Source organism: Pogoniulus pusillus, chromosome 14, assembly GCF_015220805.1.
Source record: "Pogoniulus pusillus isolate bPogPus1 chromosome 14, bPogPus1.pri, whole genome shotgun sequence".
NCBI classification, from domain to species: domain Eukaryota; kingdom Metazoa; phylum Chordata; class Aves; order Piciformes; family Lybiidae; genus Pogoniulus; species Pogoniulus pusillus.
In genome coordinates, this window is record NC_087277.1 from 16,834,642 (window position 1) to 16,855,824 (window position 21,183).

Genomic DNA, 21,183 nt, shown 5'->3' on the forward strand with positions numbered 1-21,183 from the left:
ATGTTATATTATATTAGAAATGCTGAAGTGCAGTCTCTGTATCAACATTTATTTTTTTTAATACTATATTTGAATCAGTCTTTTCAATCTGATTAGGAAGATAGCTCCCTCTAACATTATGCATATCATCATGTCTCTTAGACTGTCTACATTTAAAAACAAAGGATCATAAAAACACATCAATAGATTTCTAGAAAAGTCTGCTTGAGTATTTTGGTCACCCTGGCTCACAGCACTGAAGCTAACCTCCATCAGATCATGTTTGTAGACATGAGGAATGACCTCAATACAGATTTCCAGGAAAATGGCCATCTCTGTCCTATCAGTGGTCAAAAAACCAAATTGTCTGACTGTTGGACACAAATGCAGATAATTCTGTCTCACCTTTCTACCTCATTCTTCTTGTGAAATCCTGTCCTGAAATCAACAGTCAGCGAAGCTTACATGCTGAAGGGATGTACTCACATGGAATTCCATCCAGTGCCTCACACAATTGCAAAAGAACAAAAGTCAGATTATGGTACTCTGCTAGCAGCTTGAAAATATCAACCTAATAAGGGACAGAAGACAGGTTAAATATAAAGGCAGATTTCACAAAATAACAAACACATCTGACAGTGCAATAGACTAGTATTGATTTAAAGCTGATTTTTGTGGATTTAGTACTTCATAAGCAAAAGGGCTTATCACTGTGTATACATGGCTGCAGCCTTGCACAATCAGTTAAATAATAAATTAGTTAAATAGTTTTATTTAGGCACTGCTTTCTCATGTAGAAGTTCTGCTGTCATTGTGGTAGACTTTTGTCTTTCTACAAACAGATGACCGTCCTCATTACTAAGCTACAAACCCACAACTTCATCTCTTTCATCAAATAAATTGCTAATTGAACTTACTTATTTAAACAAACAAACCAACCAAACCCATAAAACCACAACTGAAAATTTTATAAGATTACTGTCATTCACTCAAGAAAGATTTAACTACTCTAGGTGATCAGGGCCAACAATACAACAATTGAATACAATGAAAAATATGCAGCACCACCTATTGGGGATATGTTAGGTCTGCTGATTATTACAGTTTTAACTAGTGAAATAATGTTTCTTTGTTGTAATAACCTAGTTAACAGAAAAACAAACAAACAAATAAACAAAAACACGTAAGAAAATCCAGCTAAGGAGAAAAGTATTTTCCAAATACAAGTAAACACTGTGCCTAGGACTGTACACGTGATTCTGTACCTGACATCTGTTGAAAATACTATTGTTCTGCTATTAACAGGCCATAGGCCACAAGTACTACAAGGTTACTAACCTGTTTGAGAACTTACCCCATGAACCAGAACTTAATACTAGATGCCTCATGCTGGGGTACTTAAGTGTGGGATAACAGCAAGAGTCCTGGAACTATAAGTGCAAGCAGAAGTCAAAGCCCCCCAAACTATCAATAACCCACATATGGTCAGTTATTAGTCACTGAAAAAGTGAAACCAGGAGAGCCAGGAAAAGGCTGTTTTAAGAAAAGAAGAATCATCTAAATTCACCTGCATCTTGCTGATATTTCCCTTGGCTAAGTAATGCACAGGCACATCCAGTCAAATCTCTACCACTGTGCTGCTCCAAAAGGATGGTGGTATGTTACAGACAGTCACAAGACACACCACTACAAATTTCTAGACCATAACCCTTGGTCTGTCTTGCAACTGAGCTTTCTTAACCAGTGATCGTGACTGGATGCTAGGCCTCAAAAAACTTTGGGAAGAAAAAAAAAAAAAAAAAGGGAATTAGTTTAGTTATCACATGGTGGTGTGGTTTCACAAGCCACTACAGAGCAGCCTTATCAGTGTCACTCAACAGATGCAGCAAGACAGCCATGAAGCAAGGATGTAGGCAAACCTCATGTAATTAACATCTTTACCAACCAAAGCCTGAGCTTATGTGAATGTCACATTTAAATTCTAGGCCTTCATATTTTATTTTCTAACAATGCATCACCATTTTTACTAATTCTTAGCTTAAGAACTGTTACAGTAGAACCATTATCAGTACTGTTCTTTCCTCTATTATGGTCCACACAAACTTCCCCTCCTACTTTCACCACTAAATCAGAACAGAAAAAGCTGGCCTCCATCACTCACCTGTCTTCATATCCACAAGCAACAGGAATGTTTGTGTCCAGCTCTCAGATGTACATTTCAGTACATCAACACTAAGCTTATTTTTGAGAGCTTGATTTTATTTATCATAGAGCAGTTTAGGTTGGAAGGGACCATTTGAAGGTCTTCTAGTCCAGCCTCCCTGCAATAAGCAAGGACATCTTCAATTAGATGGCGTTGCTCAAAGCTATGTCCAACCTCTCTGGGCAACCCGTGCCATTGTTCCACCAATGTTGGTAAAAAAATTATCCCTTATATCTAACGCCATTTTTTCATTTAAATTCATCATCCCTTGTCCTGCTAAGAAGGTTGTCTCCATTTTCCTTGTAATCCCTCTTTAATTATTGCAAGATTACAGTAGGATCTCCCTGGAGCCTTCTCTTCTCCAGGCTGAACAGCCCTAGCTTTCTCAGCCTGTCTTCATAGGAGAGGAGTTCCATCCCTCTGATGCTTTTGGGGCCTGCTCCCATAGGTCCATGTCTTCCTGTGCTGAGGATCCCAGAGATGGATGCAATACTGCATGTGTGATCTCAGCAAAGCAGAGTAGAGGGGCAGAATCACATGTCTTGACCTGCTGGCTATGCTTCATTTGATGCAGGTGATAATACAGCTGGCCAGAATTCTGAGCTGCAAGTGCGCATTGCCAGCTCATCATTGGTACCCCCAAGTCCTTCTCCACAGATGCTTTCTATCACATCATCCTCCAGCTTGTATCAATACCAGGGTTGCCTTAACCCAGGTGAAGGACCTTGCTTGCATTTGGCCTTGCTGAACCTCCTGAAGTTTACATGAGCCCACTTCTCAAGCTTGTCCAGATCCCTCTGGATGGTATCCTATCCCTTATGTGTGTCAACAGCACTCAGCTGGATTCATGTGCAAATTCGTTGAGGGTGCACTGGATGCCACTGCTGATGTTATTGATAATGATATTAACCACTACTGGTCCCATTACAGACCTTTGAACAACACTACTTGTCATCTGGACACTGAACTATTGATCAGTGTGCTCTGGATTTACATCCAATCTGTGGCTCATTGGCATCCAACCAATTCCTTACCCACTGAATGGGTCCATCCATCAAATCCCTATTTCTTCTGTTTAGAGAGAAGGATGTTGTGATGATGCATGCCAAAGGCTTTGCAGAAGTCCAGATAACATCTGCAGGTCTTCCCTTGTCCAGTGATGTAGTCACTTCATCACGGAAGGCCACTAGTTTGGTCAGGCAGGACTTGCCCTTGCTGAAGCTAACTGGCCCAAATACATTTTTCACCGTGTCAGAGGTGGGGCAGTAGAACAGGTTGTATAGGTAAGCTGTTGATACCTTGTCCCTGAAGTGTTCAAGGCTAGGTTGGATGAGGCTTTGAGCAACCCGGTTTAGTGGAAAGTGACCCTGCCTGTGGCAGGGGGGTTAATCTTTACGGTCCTTCCCAGCCTAACCCAGAGCATGGTGCCCAGCCAGTACAACGTGGAGAGGCCGGCAGTGTTCCCGCCCGCTGGGGAAAGAAAGCGCCCTCCCCTCGGGCTGGGCAGGGACGCGCAACGCTGGGACACAGGTGGCCCCAGAAGCACCGAGGACAGAAGGGACGGAGGGAGGAAATGAAGAAGTACAGCAGCAGAAACGAGGATATGAGAGAGGGGAGCAGGGCGGAAAGGAAGGCGGGAAGCCGAAAGGCAGGAGGCCTCAGCGCCGCCCAGAGGCCGTAGGAAGGGGCCTGAGCCTGGCTACGCCATGACGGCTGCGGTACCGCCACACCCAGCCGAGCCCCAGTGCCGCCCTCGTCCTACCTTGCTAGGCTGCGATTGGCGAAGCGCTTTCTGACAGCACTGGCGAAGCTCCGATGCCCGCCACGGGTTGGCCGCGGCCTGCTGACGACTCTGCTGCGGCTCTGTCCCCGGGCCTGCCATTGGCTCTGGGCGCTCTTATAAAGCTCCCTCCCAGGCACGCGTCCCTCTTCCTCTCTGGCGGCCTAAGGTGCTGTGTCCTTCAGCTGAAGCTAAGGCCGTCCCACCCGGCGACTGGCACCGCGCCCCCACCATGGCCTCCGTTTCCGAGCTCGCCTGCATCTACTCCGCCCTCATCCTGCACGACGACGAGGTCACCGTGACGGTTAGTGCGGGCCGGGCCCCGCACCCGCCGGCACAAGATGGCGGCGAGCCGCGGCATGGCGGGCGGCCGGGCGGGAGGCGCTGGAGCCGCGGGCGGGCTGCCTGCTAAGCGCCTCTCTCGTTGCAGGAAGACAAGATCAACGCGCTCATCAAGGCGGCCGGAGTGAGCGTGGAGCCCTTCTGGCCAGGCCTCTTCGCGAAGGTGGGCGAGAGGACGGGCCGGGACGGAGGGGGAGCCGGGGGGTGGCTGGAGCAGCTGTTTCGGCCATTAAAGGGACAGCGAGGGGCGGTGGGAAATGTGTGAGGACGTCCCCGTCTCGGTACGGGGAGTCGGGCAGAGATCGCAACGAATGAACGGCTCCGAGGTGGTGCGGATTTGGGCGGTAGATCCTGGATGTGTCGTTTAAAAATACTATGTAACGAACGAGAGAAGCCGTGAGGTGCGTTGACGCTGAGCGGAGCAGGCTGCTGGGTTGGCATAGCCTGCTCTCAGCACCACGCTCATGGTGTGACTTAGCCGGCAAGTCAGCCCCACGCACCCTGTCCTGACGAGTCTTTCCTGTTGCTTGTTCTCCCTAGGCTCTAGCTAACATCGACATCGGAAGCCTGATATGCAATGTAGGAGCTGGTGGTGGTGGGGCTCCAGCTGCAGCTGCCCCAGCCGGCGGTGCTGCACCTGCAGGCGGTGCTGCCCCAGGTAAGTGGGCTTCTGTACCCAGCATAGTGGCCTTGTACTGGAACAAATACTTAGTTAAAAAGTTGTTTGTTACCATCTTGAGAGTCAGTCTGGCCTTTCCTGTTGCAGTTTTAATGTGGTTGGTTGTGCCTTATGTGTATCATGGAGAACAGAACAGACTCTCTTCCAGAAAGGCTGAAATTGCACATCTGAGTCACTGTCCACAATTAATTCTGAGGTAGCATTAAAGCTGACAGTTTTTTTCTGTCATGGTTCTCATCCTGATGGCTGAAGGGAGAACACCTACTTTGTGAAGTTCTTTAGATAGGAATTAATTTTGAAGGCACAAACCAACTTTGCTAGAACTGTAAATACTTGTCTCCATGGCCTGTTAGGATTGCTTGGGTCTTGCCTCTCGATGTTGCAGTCTTGTATGCAAAGGTTATTATGCTGTGAGACATTTATGCGCTGCAAAAATGGAAACCCCCTGATTTCTCTGCTTTTCTAGCTGAGGAGAAGAAAGAAGAGGAAAAGAAAGAAGAGTCAGAGGAGTCTGATGATGACATGGGCTTTGGTCTTTTTGACTAATTAGTTTTGTACCTGTCTATAATAAAGAGCATTGACTTGTATTCTTGTCTCTTGTGTGGATGCATGTGGAGTGGATGGTTACCTGCAGGTGCTGAAACTACTGCTATCACATGGTACTTCAGAATTTTGCAACTGTCCCTTGTTGGTTCTTCACACTTTGGGTGGGCACAACAGAGTGACAGAGCTTCAAATAGCATTTGTTGTGTATGGATGAAGGTGGAACTGTGATGACAGGTTGGCAGCTACAGGCTCTGGTCCTGTTTAGTAAGTGCTGTGACTTGGTGCTGCAGCCTCTCTGAAGCTGTAACAACAGCACAGCTGCCACCAGGCAGTTTCTAGTACCAGGTTATGGCACAGCAGGGGTTGTATGCATTTCATCAGAGGAGAGTTCTGGGGGGAAAAGGGCTGAAATTCTGAGGTACAGTGCCTTGTTGGGAGGCTAAAGCCAGGATGCTACTGCTGAGCAGGCTCAGCCTGTAGAAGTTAAGCACCAGCTCAAAACAGCTTTGAAGGGCAAGTATGGAAGATTGTCTAACTTTGCTATGAAAGGAGAAACGGAGGTTGAGCATTTCTAAAGTAATTTGAACAGGGCATTTCCAAAGCAGCTCAACAAAGTAAAGGCTGTCTTTTAGAGGCGCATTTGAAAGTATTACATGAAAATTATGCCTTACCAGAATGTTCCCATGGGTGTAAAGGGGCAGGAGCTGTGTAGGGGCCTTGTGTGCCACATGTAGACCCACAATGGAAGCAATCTGCTCTGTCCTACCTTCCCAGGAAACCAGCTTGTTCTGTTTTTTTTTAAAGATACAGGTTGCCATGGAAGAATTTATTCCATACATCAACTCTGCCAGGCTTTCAAAGCTGCTTCATCTCTTCACCCCTTTTTAAAAAGACCCCATGGCAGATTGATAGTAGAACTCTTAAGGAGTGACACCAAGTAATTACAAGTCACTTCCAGTGATAACGGATTTGTTCCCTGTGTTTCACAGTAGGTAGTCTTCATGAGGCAGTCTTTCCTCCAAAAGTCTTGGATTCCCTATTTGAATGCTTACTGCTGCAACTGTTAGTAGGTAAAGGCTTGTGGTTAGGGTATGGGGAAAGATTCCAAGCAGATAAATAACCTTGAGTGCTTTCCTCTGGAGGGCACACACAAAATAAACACATTCAGAGCATCACTGGTAACACCTTTTTAATAGGTCAAAGTAACTGTACAGTTCATTATATTCTTCCTGAGAATAATTTATATCCCTCAACAGCAAAAAGGGAGTGTGGTTTTTATTTTAACAGAATAGATGGCATAACTGGAAAACCAAGGAAAATCTAATTACACTGCTCTACTGTAACTCCTCCCAGGCAAGATAGATAGACAAAAAGGATGGGTTAGTTAACTACAGTGGGTTTAAAATATTCGGCATGGCTTTACTCTGTCTTTATAAATTATATAAAAATGGGGGACAGTAATGGTTACAGAACTCTAAATGCAGCTCTGAATTGCTCTGGTACAAAGCAGCATTTTTGCTTCAAAGGAAAACAACTTGCTACAAAAGAACTGGCATGTTATTCTGGTGAAAAAGACGAGTTTTCAGTGTGTTCTACAGCTAGTTCCAAACAAATGCTTCACACATTCACAAAAAAGGCAGGAAGATGAAGAGGGCTTTAGTCTGTCTCGAAATGACTGAAGTCTTGAAAATATAGCTTTTTATTCTTTCTCTGTAAATTGTGATTAGCATATTGCGACGTAAGTGTTCTAATAAAAAAATTCCAGTCTGGATAGTTCATATACTGTGGGCAAGAATTCTCAGCCCTGAGGTTTCCCCGAATTCTTCACTTCACAATATCTCTCTCCAATCTGCTGCTCCAACAGGGTTGGCTCTGAGACAGTAACCCCGTGGCAGCTCTGGGCAAAACATGCCCCATGCAGTGGTAGGAAAGTGAAGTGTGCTCCATAGGTGTGAGATCCCGAGGGCTTCTGTACAAACTTCACCTTCTGATAATGCCACTTTCTGCATCCCAGACCAGCTTGGCTTTATGATAAAAACTGGGTTGAACTTTTGTAATGAGAGAGAACCAACAGTGGTCAGTCAGGTCTGCTGAAGGAGGAGGCGCTGGAAAGCCAGGACTACACTGGGTTAATCCTCACTGCTGGTGGAAGGTGAAATAACATCAGAATTCTTGGACTGATGAACCTCTTCCCTCAATACTTAGTGCGGTCTGGACTGACTGATCATTTTCAGTCTGGCTTGATCAATAACATCCAGCAAGTTTTTGGCATCGACGGCCAGAGCGTGAGCAGCTGTCAGCATTTGCTTTTTGTACTCCTGCTGCAAGCTGGTCATGACATACTGCTGGGCCAGTTTCATCTTGTTAATGAGCTCAGCCAAGTCGGAGTTTAGCAGCTTCTGTGCCATCTCAATCTGGAACAAGAAAGTCATCTGTGCAAGTTGTAAGAGGCATTAGTCCCTCCCACAACAGCCTTTGCTTGAGGTTTTTGTGGGCACCAAGGGGAGCAGACATATTCTGCACCTGTGTGGAAGTCAAGAGCATCCTTGCCAGCTGTTAAATAGCACCAAGACTCAAGTCACTGACTCTGGATTTTAATCCCATGTTTTAGAGTTAACCTTGCAAACCTTGTCATTTAATATTGCTCTTTAAAGGAGCTCAAAAAATAAACAGGTCAAGAAGTGTATAGGGTTAACACTCCAGGGGGGAGTAACCCTGAACCTGACCCTAGGGGTCTTGGCCCCTCCCCAGGGGTGGGCCTCTCTCTGGCTTCGCTCCCTCTCGACACACACACACACACTGCATACCAGCACACCACGTGGCAGCCACTAGGCAGAGACCCCATCACATTGCTCGGGTTGTATTCATCCCTTTTTGTATTTTGCTGTTTTTTCCTTCCCTATCCTTTGTAGACTTCCCTACCTCCAATACCTTCTTTCTAAATTATTGTTAAACTTTTCCTCGAGTGAGATTGATTTATTTGGGTGTGCTTACCTCTCTCTCTCTCCCTATATCTAATCCCTATCTTTGGGAAAGGAGGGGGAAGAGGGGAGGGCACTCTGTAAATTCTATAAATTGTCATTGGGTCTATTAAATTTATTAGAGTCTCTGGGAACTTGCATTAGAACCCAAGACAAGAAGCCACACCCAGGTTCTCTATAATGGCACTTCCAGAGCCATTCTGTGTCTTTCTCATTGTTGTGCTAAATTCAAAGTTTTGGAGGACAGTGGTTTTATTCCTGACTCATGAACTCCATTAGGAAATCTCAATCACTTCTCATCTAGATGTAGGTTACTGCAGGCTATGTTCCCATCAAACCCTTCCTGCTACACCAAACTATGCTCAATTACCTGTTCCATGACTGTGTGCAAGCCATAGCTTAATGAAAGGTAACACGTGAACTAGGAGTTAACTCCCAGATGGTCTCTGCATTAGAACACTGGTTTTGTGTGAACACTGCTAACACTTTTTATGTCAGCTTCCTAGGGGTGGGTGTCTTCTGCCTGAGCATCTTCAGGTAAAACACTACAAGCCATGCAGCAATTCCAACAACGTTTACGTCCCATGATAACCCAAGAGTTCAGACTCTACTCAGTGAATCAAAATACACATATGCAATGAAGAGAGAGCCAAAACATGTCCAGAGAGCTGTCCTAGATAAGGCTACTGAAACAATGCCCCAGCTCTACATACCTCCCTGTGGGTGCTTGCAGGAAGCACTGGGAGACTCTCATCTACTGTTGCCAGTAAGGTTCTCAGTGCCAAACCAACCTCCTAAGGAAGAAGGCATAAACAACTTAAAAAACCTTGGACTAAATGGATGAAACACACAGTGCAGGAAGCAACAGATGAACTTACTTCCTTATCTGGGTAAGGGAGTTAGAACATGTCTGAGAGACTTTGAAATGCCAACTGCATTTCTGTGTTTCACCATCAAAACAAGATACCAAAGGGTTACTTAAAAAAAAAAATCACTCATCCAACAAATGCTGTTAATAAAAGGCAGAATGCAGAGAAGACAGTGCACAACTCAGTAATGAGAACTGAGCCGCTGACTGTAGGAACCCCCTCCATACCTTCACCATGGGTACGTACTCCTCCGGTGGAGCTGGCTGTATCTTACTAGACATTTCTATGACCGCTTTCACCAGCCCAGTGACATTCTCGTAGACTTTGTCGTTGGAGCGGTCCAGGTTTGCCGTAGGAGGAGGGCTGATTTCCTGCGGCTGAATCTGGAAGCAGAGAGGACTCGTTTCACCTCCTGTCCCCAGCAGATGGAGCTCAGCAACTTCCCAGTCTCGGCAGAGTGCCGGGAAGGTCTCTCAACAGCTCCCGTCCCGTCCCCCTGTCCTGGCTGAGCAAGCACGCTCACTGCTTGCTCCCAGATCTGAAGGATTTTTTCTTTAGTCCTTCTGACTAAGCCTGAGCTGTGACACGATGCTTGGAAATCTTTACCAGGATTTCCCTGAGGATCTCCCAGTATGACACCCACAACAGAGAAAAGAACTGTCAGGAACAAGGAGTAGGAAGTGCTTGACACATCAGTGTTATTCAGTACTGACAGACAAATTCCACTGCCAAGGCAACAAGAAAGTTCTTGCTCCAGAATATTGCTTTGTGCTCCAAAACAATGTCAGAGCACATCGTTAACATACTGACTACCGCAGTACAGCTTACTGTTTTCTTAGTGGAAGTTCATTGAATGTTAACAGAAATGGTGCCACCAGTACAGGTGGGAAACACTAAGTGTTCCCATAGCTTGTTTGTAATAGATGAGAAAAAACCTGAATAAAGTTTAAAATCCTGTAGTTGTTACTCATGCAAAACCTTCATTGAGTCAGATCTATGTGGAGTTAAATCCAAGACCAACCCAAATAATCCCGGGTCAGAAAAGGAAAAACAAACCCGCTGAAAACTTCCTCTGTCAGGTCCTTAGTACCTCTGCTCCTGAAGTGTAACAGCAGCCCAGTTCCCTGCATCTCTTCTCTGTTACAAGATGCCCAAGCAACCATTCAGTGGGAGCAGAAGGTTAAAAAATTGCTTATTTTCTACTGGTCACCCATCCTCTGTTGATCTGAGATGGCTCATGGCATTTCAGCCCACCACACTGGGTTACTACTGGTTCTTCTATATGGCCCTAGCTTCAGACATTTCACTGGAAGCACCCAAGATACTACCCTGAAGAAACTGAAATGTTTGGAAGAAACTTTGTCTAAGGAAGGAGTGCAGGATTTAGTGCAAGGCGATTCTACTTCGTTGAATTTCACAAGTGGGTACCAGCAACTATTAAAGAGATTCAGTCTGGTGCATCGATCAGAAGATACCTCAGGAAAAGGAGCAGTGTAATTGCCTCAATCACCAGTGAAAGGCTGTGATTCTAACTGGTTTCAGCAATCAAGAAGTGAAATAGGCACCTGGCAAAGTCGCATGCAAAGACATTTTGGAATAGGGCACATACACACACACACACACACACACTGCTTACCCTCCATGGCTATGGTTGAGCAGAATGTGGGGGAAGGTTAAAGAAATTTACCAAAAGAAGGGAAAAAAGAAAAACAATATTAATAAAACTCAGCAGGAAAAAAAAAAAAACAAACCAAATCCAAAACATGTGTAGTAATAACAGACCTGTTAAAAAGCCTGCAACAAAAATGCATCCTCAACAGTACCAGCAGTCATTCATGTTAGCTCTTGCCTGTTACGGCAGCACCCTGCGCTGGCGGCCGGCTGCGTGCCCGCGTGGGAGGTGGAAGTCTTTGCCATGCACCCATGCTGACATTGTACTAACACGTGGGAAAGAGTCATGCAAAGCTTGACAGGAGCAAGCCAGTCTTGGGGAGCAGCAGAGTGGGGACTGGAGTAGAGGGGCTCTGCCACAGCTGGAAACAACACGTCCTGTGCAGTTCTAGTCCCTTTGTACAGTCGAGAGACTTAAGAAAATGTAGTGTTCATCTTTGAAACTCCTCAGGCCCTTACTTTAAGAATAGGGGACACTGCATTTCTTAACACTCTTTTTTTTGCTGGTACCTAACAGCAACACTCGTTCTGCAGACTGTAAAGCCAGGTTCTCTGTGTGGCCTTTGCCTCAGCAAGTAATGCAAACCCTTCTACTTCCTGGTGCATGTCCTAAAGGCTCCTGAGGGCAAACACAGTTCAAATACTCACTGTAATTTGACTTCTGCAAAAAAAGGGAAACTGAAATGGGTGTATGGAGAAGGGAGTCAGAAATAACCCCCAGACGCATATTCACTTTAGGGCTGCAGATACTAAGAAAGCTGTACAACTACCAAGAAATAAGGGGCTGTTCTCTTGAAGGGGCATAAAACAATCCATTTTCCATAAGCTCTTTACAGAAAAAAACCCAACCAACCCAGCCTTCATTTCTACTGAAGAAGCTATTTACCACACAAGTCTTGTTCACTTGTTAGTACTGATGACTTTGGCTGCTCAGGTTTGTTTGTTCTCAAAAGGATGCATTTCAGAAAACCTTTTTGTGTTCCAGTGTCAGGCTTGCAAAAGGAAATTTCAGAGGAGCCAAGTTTAGTAACACATCTGTTACTAGTTTTTGGTATTTTCTGCACTTGGCAGCTTGAAAAGCACTGGCATCAGTTTATCGTCAGTAATCCTGCCCAGTCACCACTGCACCTGCTTGCACCAAGTCTCAGAAATTCTGATCACCTCAGAACAGGAGCAGGTGGGTGAGACTGATCTGTGCTGAAGGCCTTGCCTTGATGGCCAGTTTTGAATTCCATGATCGGATGAACTGGATTTTTTTTTTCTGTATTTTCTTAAACCACCTAAAATAAGTGTAGTTTATTTACCACAGCATGCACTCCTCTGCTTCACTACAGGCTTGGCAGGGCTTCAATTAGCCACAGGTTCTCCTTCCATAAGGAGCTGTGCTAGCAGCAGCAACGTGGATTATAGCAGGGATTGCCTCAGTGGAAACCTGTGCAGATCCCATGTTCCTCCTCTTTGGAAGCAGCTGGACCACAGCTCTATCACCTCCCTGGGTAGCATAAGCTGACAGAATGGGCACAGCAGTAGGATGGATCGTGCTGTAACACTGTCAGTAAGACCTAAGACCAACAGTCCTTGCGGAGCTGCAGCTGGCTGTGAAAGAATAAAATGGCCACGTGCACAGATCAGCTGTACTTCTGTTGGCATACTCCTGACAGACAATCCCCAACCACTATTAGATCGAGCTGATGGAAACTGCTAACATCAGAAATAGCTCTACTGGATCCCCTTGAGAGGCCCTGAGGTCACCTGAGTTTCTGTTTCCTGAAGATCTGAAAGATAACAGAGTCCCAAAGGCAGGGAACAATACCCAGAGGCATGGATTTATAAGTGACTGACATACTAAGGAGTGGCTCCACTGACACCAACAGGGGACTGGATGCTGTTTCACAGCCCTCTGCACCATCTCTGCTAGAAAGCAGAAGTTTTGGGTTTGGCTTTACTGCTTATTTACTAGAGATGAAACAAGACAGCAAGTATCCCATTCACAGGTCAGACAGCCCATTTTCCCTCTTCCCTTGTTTCCCAGAACTAGTAGGGATTTAGCTTTGGGGCTGCAGCAGGAGTTTTTTGGAGCATCACAGTTCAGACACATCACTTCTCTGTGACCAAGAACAGGAGACTTTGGTACTACCCACGCAACTGGGAACCCTTGGTATGCTCCTTCCTGCTTTACAAAGCTGCTGGGCTGAGTCCATACAAAAGACCTCATATGCCCTTCAAACTAGAAATAAACTCAGCTGGGAAAATTCTAGGTGAGGAACATGCTGAATCACAGTAGTGGAGGATATGAGCCTACCAGTTAACTCCCCACTTCCCTGCAGGGCATGTTTGCCCCATGACAACATTTACTTGAAGTTTAATTGCTTCATCTTTCCACGGTCTCTATGTCAGGAACAGCAGACTAAGAGTGTCAGTGTTTAGTTTCATGTGGTGCTGAGCACGGTACCTTCACGCCTTCGTTGTAGCTGTCCACAGGGCTGTTCAGGCTTGCAAGGCTGCCCAAATGGCTGGGGGCTCCCGGGCGGGGAGGTTTCTTTGGTGGAGCTGCGTGATCTGGGTAACAAAGCAATTTGCATTGCAGAAGATCATTACATCAGAGGTATCTGCATGCTGCTCTGCCAGCACTGCACGGGCTACGTGTGCTTTGCTCTGCTAGCAGAGGAGCTGTACATCTTCATGTGTCTTACAGTAAACTGTTGTTTGTAGGAGCTACACTTTAATCTGTATTTCTGCTGGCAAAATGCAGACAAAAGGTTGTGGCAGTCATCAAGTTATCCTGTGCTTGTGAGAATATGGAAATTTCAGTAAGCTACTTGGAAAATCCCTTTATGAGGCAACTGCTACTCCTCTCAATACACCTCCCCCAGACCTCAAGAAGTACTCACCCCTTTGTACCACAGCCAAGTGCCACACATGTGGTGTGTGTCTGGGAAAATTGGACTTCTTCATGTCAGAAATCCTGGGTGTGGTTCACTTTGAGACTGAGAAACCTAAAGGTAGGTGTCTACTGTTTTACATGTCTGAACTCCACACATGGTGAAATCCCACACAGTGACTCAGCTTCCTCTAGACACTTTGGGCCTCTCAATGAAGCACTTTCTTGGCTTTGCTGCCTATGTATCTGGAGGCTGCACAGTGAAGTCAAGCACATAATACACCAAAGCATCTATGCATTCCATCTGGAACTGGATCCACCCCTTGCTGGAAAATACTGATGTAAATCTCTGTTCACTACTGATGACAGAAGACAGGATTCAAAGTGACAGTCTATGAATTTACTGCTTACCTGGTTTACCCACGGGCTGATATATGTGCTGGTTACCAGTCTGTAAAACAGAGCACACATTTAGACTGGTTGTTACAATGCTCACAACTTTCTTCAGCACAATCTCAGAGTTCTTAGCACATTTCCCAACACTCAAGCACACATCCCTATTCACCATCTTTAGTTCCTAACTACAAGTATGGCATTTACAGAGTCAGAAAGGAATTTTCAGTTATTTTGCATTGTTCACAACAACCCTGGCCTCTATGTCACAGTTTACCCTTCACGATTCATCAAATGTCATGCTACATCCACAGCCATTTGCAGTTTGTATTCAGAGATTGAACTATGTTAGTCGTGGCAGTGAAGAAGGAACAGCTATGCAACAACTACAAAACCAAGATATTGGCCTTGTTAAAAAGCTCTTGCTGAAGGTCAGTTCACTTCTTCATCTGAAATGTGCAGATTAAGAGTGTACCAACTTCCTTTGGTAACTACACTTATACAACCTTCGGGCCAACCTCAGTCACCAAGGTGAGCAGCTCTGGTGCCAACACAACCAGCAGCCAAGTGCCATATGCACGGTGCAGGGGGTCCTGCAAGGTGCATCCAGGAAGAGGAATTCCTGCTTAGAGAAAGAGCTCTGGGGTAAGCTTAAGGAGCATCAGGGAAAAAGAGATACAGTTGATTGCAACCACACTCTACCTTCTCTGGGACAGACCTGTCAGGCAGACAGGACACATGGTATACAATCATAGCATGGTTTAGATTGAAAGGGTCCTCAAGGATCATCCAGTTCCAACCCCCTGCCATAGGCAGGGACACCTCCCACTAGAACAGGTTGCTCTAGGTCTCATCCAACCTGGCCTCCCTCCAGGGAGGGAGCATCCACAACCACCCTGGACAACCTCTTCCAGTGTCTCACCACCCTCACTGTAAAGAGCTTCTTCCTAACATCTAGTTTAAATCTCCCCTCTTCCAGTTTAAACCCATTACCCCTTGTCCTGTCATTACAAGACCTCGTAAATAGTCCCTCGCCAGCCTTTCTGTAGATCTCCTTTAGATACTGAAAGACTAAGGTCTCCTCAAAGCTGCCTTCTCTCCAGACTCAAGAGCCCCAACTCTTGTAGCCTGTCCTCATCCATATGGAGGACTCCCTATTCTCTCTCCACCCAGCAACACATGATACTCAAGGGACAGGGGGCAACCGTGGCAAGTTCCTGCCTGGGGTGCAGCAGACACATCTCTATAACTACTCCATGTTCCCAGGTGGTCCTGTATAATAGGTATGAAGCTCTGCAAGTGGAGCCAACTGTATCCTCAGGTAAAATAAAGACCATTTTCTGCAAAGTCAGATACTGAGAAAGCTGCCTTTTGAACACTTGGAAGGTGACATTCAGACAGCTTGGATTCGATTTCAGCAGTAGGAAAACAGCACTGGCCGCCATTCGCCTTCAGCTCTGGATTGCAATCTGGCTCTGTTGTCCATCACCACCTGCAGATGTTAATTCATTACCTTTTCTTCCTAACCTTTTCCGCAACTATTTTTGGAGCTATCTCACTGTCTGTTTTCAGAAGCACATCCAGGCAACAGGGACAACAGCAGTACACATGCTGGTCTGTCTGAACTCTGCCACCACCTCGTTTCAGTGCTAGATGACTGCGGGGATACTGAGCAGAAAGTCTGCAGGAGATCCTTCAAACTCTAGTGAGAAGCTCATGCCTTGACAGCTCACTCTCTTTCTATGTCTAAACTGGAGGGATACTCACAGTTGTGCTTCAGTGTTTGCTCAGAGTTTCAGCCTGACGTTTGAAGAAACTCATGTTTTTGAAGTATAGGCAGGTCTGATAATGGTTCCTATGGCTGAAGGTGCCTGGAATTTCCTGAGGCCTGCTTTCAGCTGCTCAGGACTTTGCCAAATTTTAACTGCATGACCTGAAAATTCCCATATGAATTCCCTACTTCAAGCTAATTTCCATCAGTTTACTATGGAAAACTGCAACACCTGTAACAAGAAACAGCTTTCAGACAGTAACCTTCCACAAAAGCCACATTGCATAGGGGGAAACCTGAAGTTCTTAAAAGTTTCATAGACAATATTCTATCAGCTTAATACTTTAGAGTGGAAACATGGTGGCTAGCACCTTGAATACTCCAAGTCTGTAACTAAAGACTTGGGGAAAATAAAAAAATCACTTTCAGAAATCAGGACTAGAAATCAAAGATCCAAAGTCCTAAAACTCTTTTACTGTCACCACCGATTTCTGGAACCCACTGGGACAATGATCTCACACTGTCATACATCTGCCCTCTACAGTCATAAAATACAGCTGCTTTTTGCCAGCACTATCAGTCATGTCACTGACTTTGATTTGTGTTGTTAGTCTAAGTATTTCAACTTTGATAACCCTTGGGGGAGAAGAAGAGAGGAAGGAAAAAAAATTGCACTGGAACAATTACTGCATTTTTATTTCCAGAAGATTGTGTGTTAAAAGTATATATAAAAATAGCATGCACAAAGTTACACAGCCAGGTGCTCATCAGTTAGCCACTTCTGAAACGTGTGTGCTACCTTTTCATTTCTATCATTGCATCCAAGAACAGGACCCTGTGTTACTCCTCCTCCCCTAGCACCCCCGAACTGTGCAGATGCTGCTGCCCTGAGCAGGAATCAGAGCTGCTGTGCTATCTGCTCTGTGTCCCAAGTGCCATGACAGCTAATAAAACAGAAATTCACTTTGTGGAGAAGATGCAAACAAATAACTTCTGTGAAATGCATTCTGTCCCTGCCATTGTCAATGAAATCTCTGTGTGAGGCTGGGCAGTTATAGCTAATCCTGGCTCTCCCAGAATCACTGCCTATTTCTCATCCTCTCGATGACAAATTGAGATTGACTCCTGGAAGCACCAGACATTTCCTACTGCAAACAATGTCAGTCAGTGTTACCTTCTGAGGGTATTAAGAACTACAAAAACGCAAAATTGAATTCTGGAACTAGAAATGTAGCTACCTTCAATCAGAGTCACTTCTAAAAGTAATTTTTCCATGACCTCTAAGTGTTTTCTTCATACTTCCTCAGATGGGGTGTGAAATTATACTACCTCATCTGTTAAGACAGCACTTTCCCTACAAGCAGTTTGGCATATGGGTGTTGTAACTTTAATCCCAGGCAGTCACCTAAAAATCAAGCAGCAGTCAAGGAAATCAGCTGCCTGCAAGAAGCTGTACTTGAAACCCACCACCACTGACAGACACCTGAATCAAACTTCTGACATGACTTAAAACTCTGCACCTTCATGATTAGCACAAAATGCAGCAATATTTCACTTCTCTTACATAAAGTTATAACAATAGCAAAGACACAAGAGCTGATACTCTTCTCCAATTTAGTGAGAAGGAATTTAGAAGTTTTCAGATGTGAACGCCTCTGAGAACTTGCTGCAGTGTGCCATTAATGTGCTCACTCATGCCTGTACTTCTGTATTTTATCTACACTAAATTCTTGGGTGGTGAAATATACTTAAGCCGAACTAGGAGTTTAGAATCACACCCAAATGAACTAGGAAACTAAATTCAAAATATTAAACGCTTAGAAGATGATTCCTGGAAACAAACAGGAGATGAAGCATCAGGTTTCTGTCACTAACAGTCCCTAACCTAACCCCTCCTTTCTACCAGTATGATTCAGAAATTCCAGTGGCAATTAAACAATTGGAGAGGCGTTTTGAGTTAAACAGACCAGAGTTCAACCACTGAGAAAGAATACCAGGGCTGCAGCTGTTGTCTGGCAGTACTGGAATGCTTGTGGGGTTTATTCCATTTGTTTTACAGTGGATCACTTACCCCAAACACATTTCTGGGTAATACAACAGTAACATTTACATTCCTTGTATGAAAACTCTTCAGATAGTTAAACAACTGCAGAAGTTATTTTAATCCTGCTTCCTGTTGACAGTACTTTTGGAAAACTACTCACGTTTTAAAGTAAAAGGCCCAATTATACAGTACATGAATTCTTAAAATACTGCAGAAACATTATAATAGTATTTGTTTCAACAACAATTTCAAGAGGAGAAAAAAGCACCCAAATCCCCATAACCACTGCATGAAGAAAATTGCCATGGCTGCTGCTCCTGCAGAAGCTAAGTCTCTTGCAAAGCTGTAGAACCATGTAGTAAAAGTGGAAACATTCAGCAATAACTTTAAATCATCTCCCATTATCAACATAATGTATGTGTTCTATTAGGAAACTGGAGAAGGACTTGGGAGATGAAAAGATCCCACACATACTTACTGGTCCCTGGAGACCTCCATCCTCTCTGTCAATGCTGCTTCTGGAGAGCCGCACATCAGGCTTCTGAAAGAAAAATGAACTATTTCATTCTGCACTCTGCTTACCCAGACACACAACCTAGGCTTAAAAAAAACAATCATTCTGAAGGCAGGAAAATACAAATGTCCACTGATGAATACTGCTGCCATTTCATTTCATCTCTACACCCCCCGCAGCTACCACTATGCACTGCTGCAACTGCAGCTACTGAATCTCCTCTGGCAGCCTTCTTGGCTGCTTCTCACAACCACCCCTTCTCAGCACGTGTAAATAATTCTTGTTAGCAATACTGATAGCACCATTTCCCTAACACAACATTGGAAAACCTGCATTTTAATTTTCTCAAAGGCAGCAGAAGTTACTCTGAGGAAAAAAAAAAGTTTGCTTCCCAACAGCAAAGTTTGAACCACAGGATGAGAAATGCTGTGCATTAATTCCCAGCTTCCTGCCTGAGGATGGCTTATATGTACTTGGCTCCCTCTCCAAGCCTGCAAATGGGGCCAATTACTGGAGCTCTTTAAGCACTGCATTTGGATAGAGAAAGCTAATAAAGACATCCAGATGCCCTATTCTCCAGATACAAGCAGCAAATTAATTTGATTTATATGTTTTAAGTGAGATAGAGGAACTGGTGGCCCAATTGTTTTCAAAAGTAAAAATAAGAGCACATGATTGTTTTCCCCTCACTGAAATGGTCCATTTTCCTCATCTCCCCAGCACATCCAGGTAAGTTCTATTTAATCTTTGAAGAAAACACTAATTGCCAAGAAAGACAAAAGCTAACACTCATCTAAAGACACAAGTTTAGCAGAGTGCTTTTCTAGTGCACTACATCTGACATGCAAAACCAGAGACGATTTATCTAGCTCTTTGACTCGCTCTCTTACAATACTGCACAAGGAGGTAGTGAAAATGGATAAAATGCAAACCCATGTCAGTGTAAATACAACTTCCTTCATATGTCTGCATGTAAGAACACCACACAGAGCATGAGAATGAAAACCTTTTATTTAGAGAAATGTAGGCGTGTGAATATGCCTGTAACTAAACTGACTCCACATTCTTTCGGGGTCAGTTTCGGTAGACAAATATATCCCTCTCTTTAAAGCCACTCCAGATGCATTTCCTTCCTTCTTTCTTAAAGCACTAAAGAATAATTCTAACTCCCATTGTGGCTGTTTGAGCTAGACTTCTTGGTCAGACATCAATAAAATTTAGAACAGAGAAACTTAGAAATGGAGTGGAGAGGTGAACATTCTAGAGATAGACCATATAATGGCAACAACAAATAAGTTAATACAATTTCACTGGAACATCAAGAGCTTTATGTCTGGAAGCACAGCTTGTACATTCCTCCTGCTGCTTCTGCTGCTTCCTCTCCCACTGCTGTTTTGGCTGCTGCTTTTGCTCCTTCACCACCGCTTGACTCCTTCCCCAACTTCCTTAAGGTTACTGTATTTCTGTAGTAGTTTATTCTCCTTATACTGTTATATCTAAACGATAAGAAATACAATTTCCTTTTTCCTGACTTTCCAAAAATCCAGTGTAGTGAGTTTACTGGGGGAGAGATCCACCCTAACCCAGGACATCCATATCCTGCTAAATGCCCCTAAAGAGCCAGCAGGGCAGACAGCACTTTCAAAGATAACACTAATATTTATCTTTTGTCATTACAAATACTCTAGTTGTGCTGGTAACCTATGAGAATGACTTATACTCTGGATTTTCATTCAGTCTTCTGCAGACTGAGGCACAGCCAGAGACAGTCACCATCTGAAAGAACTCGCAGATCAAAAATAGCCAAATCATACTAGACAGGGGAACATTTAACCTCATCTGAAACATAAGCAACTGAAGCAGACACAAGCAAGAGATTTCCTAATGTTTCTCTCAGAATTTGTAACAATTTTTAAGATGAAACCTACCACTAAGAGATGTGCAGTTTCTTTCCTTTCCTATGATGAAAGCATTTTTCCAGATTAAAGTCTTGCTTGATATGGGTGTGTTAGATACTTCATTAGAAAGTAAGTTGTGATTCTCGTATTGTAAGCTAAAGCAAACAGCAAGGCTTGCTTATCAAAGCATAAAACTAACTATATTTCTTTACACTGATGTTCACAATTTGTCATCATTTCATGTTTGCCTCCAGCCAGGGAACTACCTGAAGACTTTGGAAATAGTCAAGGACAATTTCATTACAAGGGTCTTGAATGCTCTTTGCACTTTCAACACTTTGTTAATCCAAAAATGCCCCCTAAACCAAGCTCCAGAGATAATGGAATATTGAGTATTTGAAAAAGATTCAGAAGCACAAAAATACTCTACTCCAAATTCTAGTATTATCAAAAAAGAATAATCAACAGTCAATTCCTCCATCTCCTTGTCTTACTAAAAAAGTCCTCCTTTTTAATCATACAAACTCTTAAATGCTTTCTACAACCTCACATCACAGCAATTTCATTACCCAAGTCACCACCAGCAGTGAATGTACAGCTGTGAGAAGACCACCCGAACAGATAATCTCTCT

General features: G+C 44.3%; 2 protein-coding genes across 15 annotated transcripts in view; one reads left to right on the forward strand and one right to left on the reverse strand.

The window, feature by feature from the left end:
• Positions 1–4,090: 4,090 nt before the first annotated feature.
• Positions 4,091–5,570, forward strand: RPLP1 (ribosomal protein lateral stalk subunit P1). The gene is made up of 4 exons (XM_064154379.1): positions 4,091–4,266; positions 4,393–4,467; positions 4,845–4,962; positions 5,450–5,570. The coding sequence occupies exons 1-4, from the start codon at positions 4,195–4,197 to the stop codon at positions 5,527–5,529; spliced, it is 345 nt and encodes a 114-aa protein (XP_064010449.1). The 5' UTR covers positions 4,091–4,194; the 3' UTR covers positions 5,530–5,570.
• Positions 5,571–6,703: 1,133 nt separating this feature from the next.
• PTK2 (protein tyrosine kinase 2) overlaps positions 6,704–21,183 on the reverse strand; it is a 196,855-nt gene continuing 182,375 nt past the window's right edge. For all 14 annotated transcript variants that reach the window (XM_064154375.1, XM_064154374.1, XM_064154368.1 and 11 more), the window contains 6 exons: positions 18,618–18,680; positions 14,343–14,382; positions 13,503–13,609; positions 9,607–9,762; positions 9,224–9,304; positions 6,704–7,943 (listed from right to left, as the gene is read on the reverse strand). In XM_064154375.1, the coding sequence (XP_064010445.1) occupies positions 7,731–7,943; positions 9,224–9,304; positions 9,607–9,762; positions 13,503–13,609; positions 14,343–14,382; positions 18,618–18,680 (660 nt within the window). In that variant the 3' untranslated portion in view covers positions 6,704–7,730. The remainder of the gene's footprint in view (positions 7,944–9,223; positions 9,305–9,606; positions 9,763–13,502; positions 13,610–14,342; positions 14,383–18,617; positions 18,681–21,183) is intronic.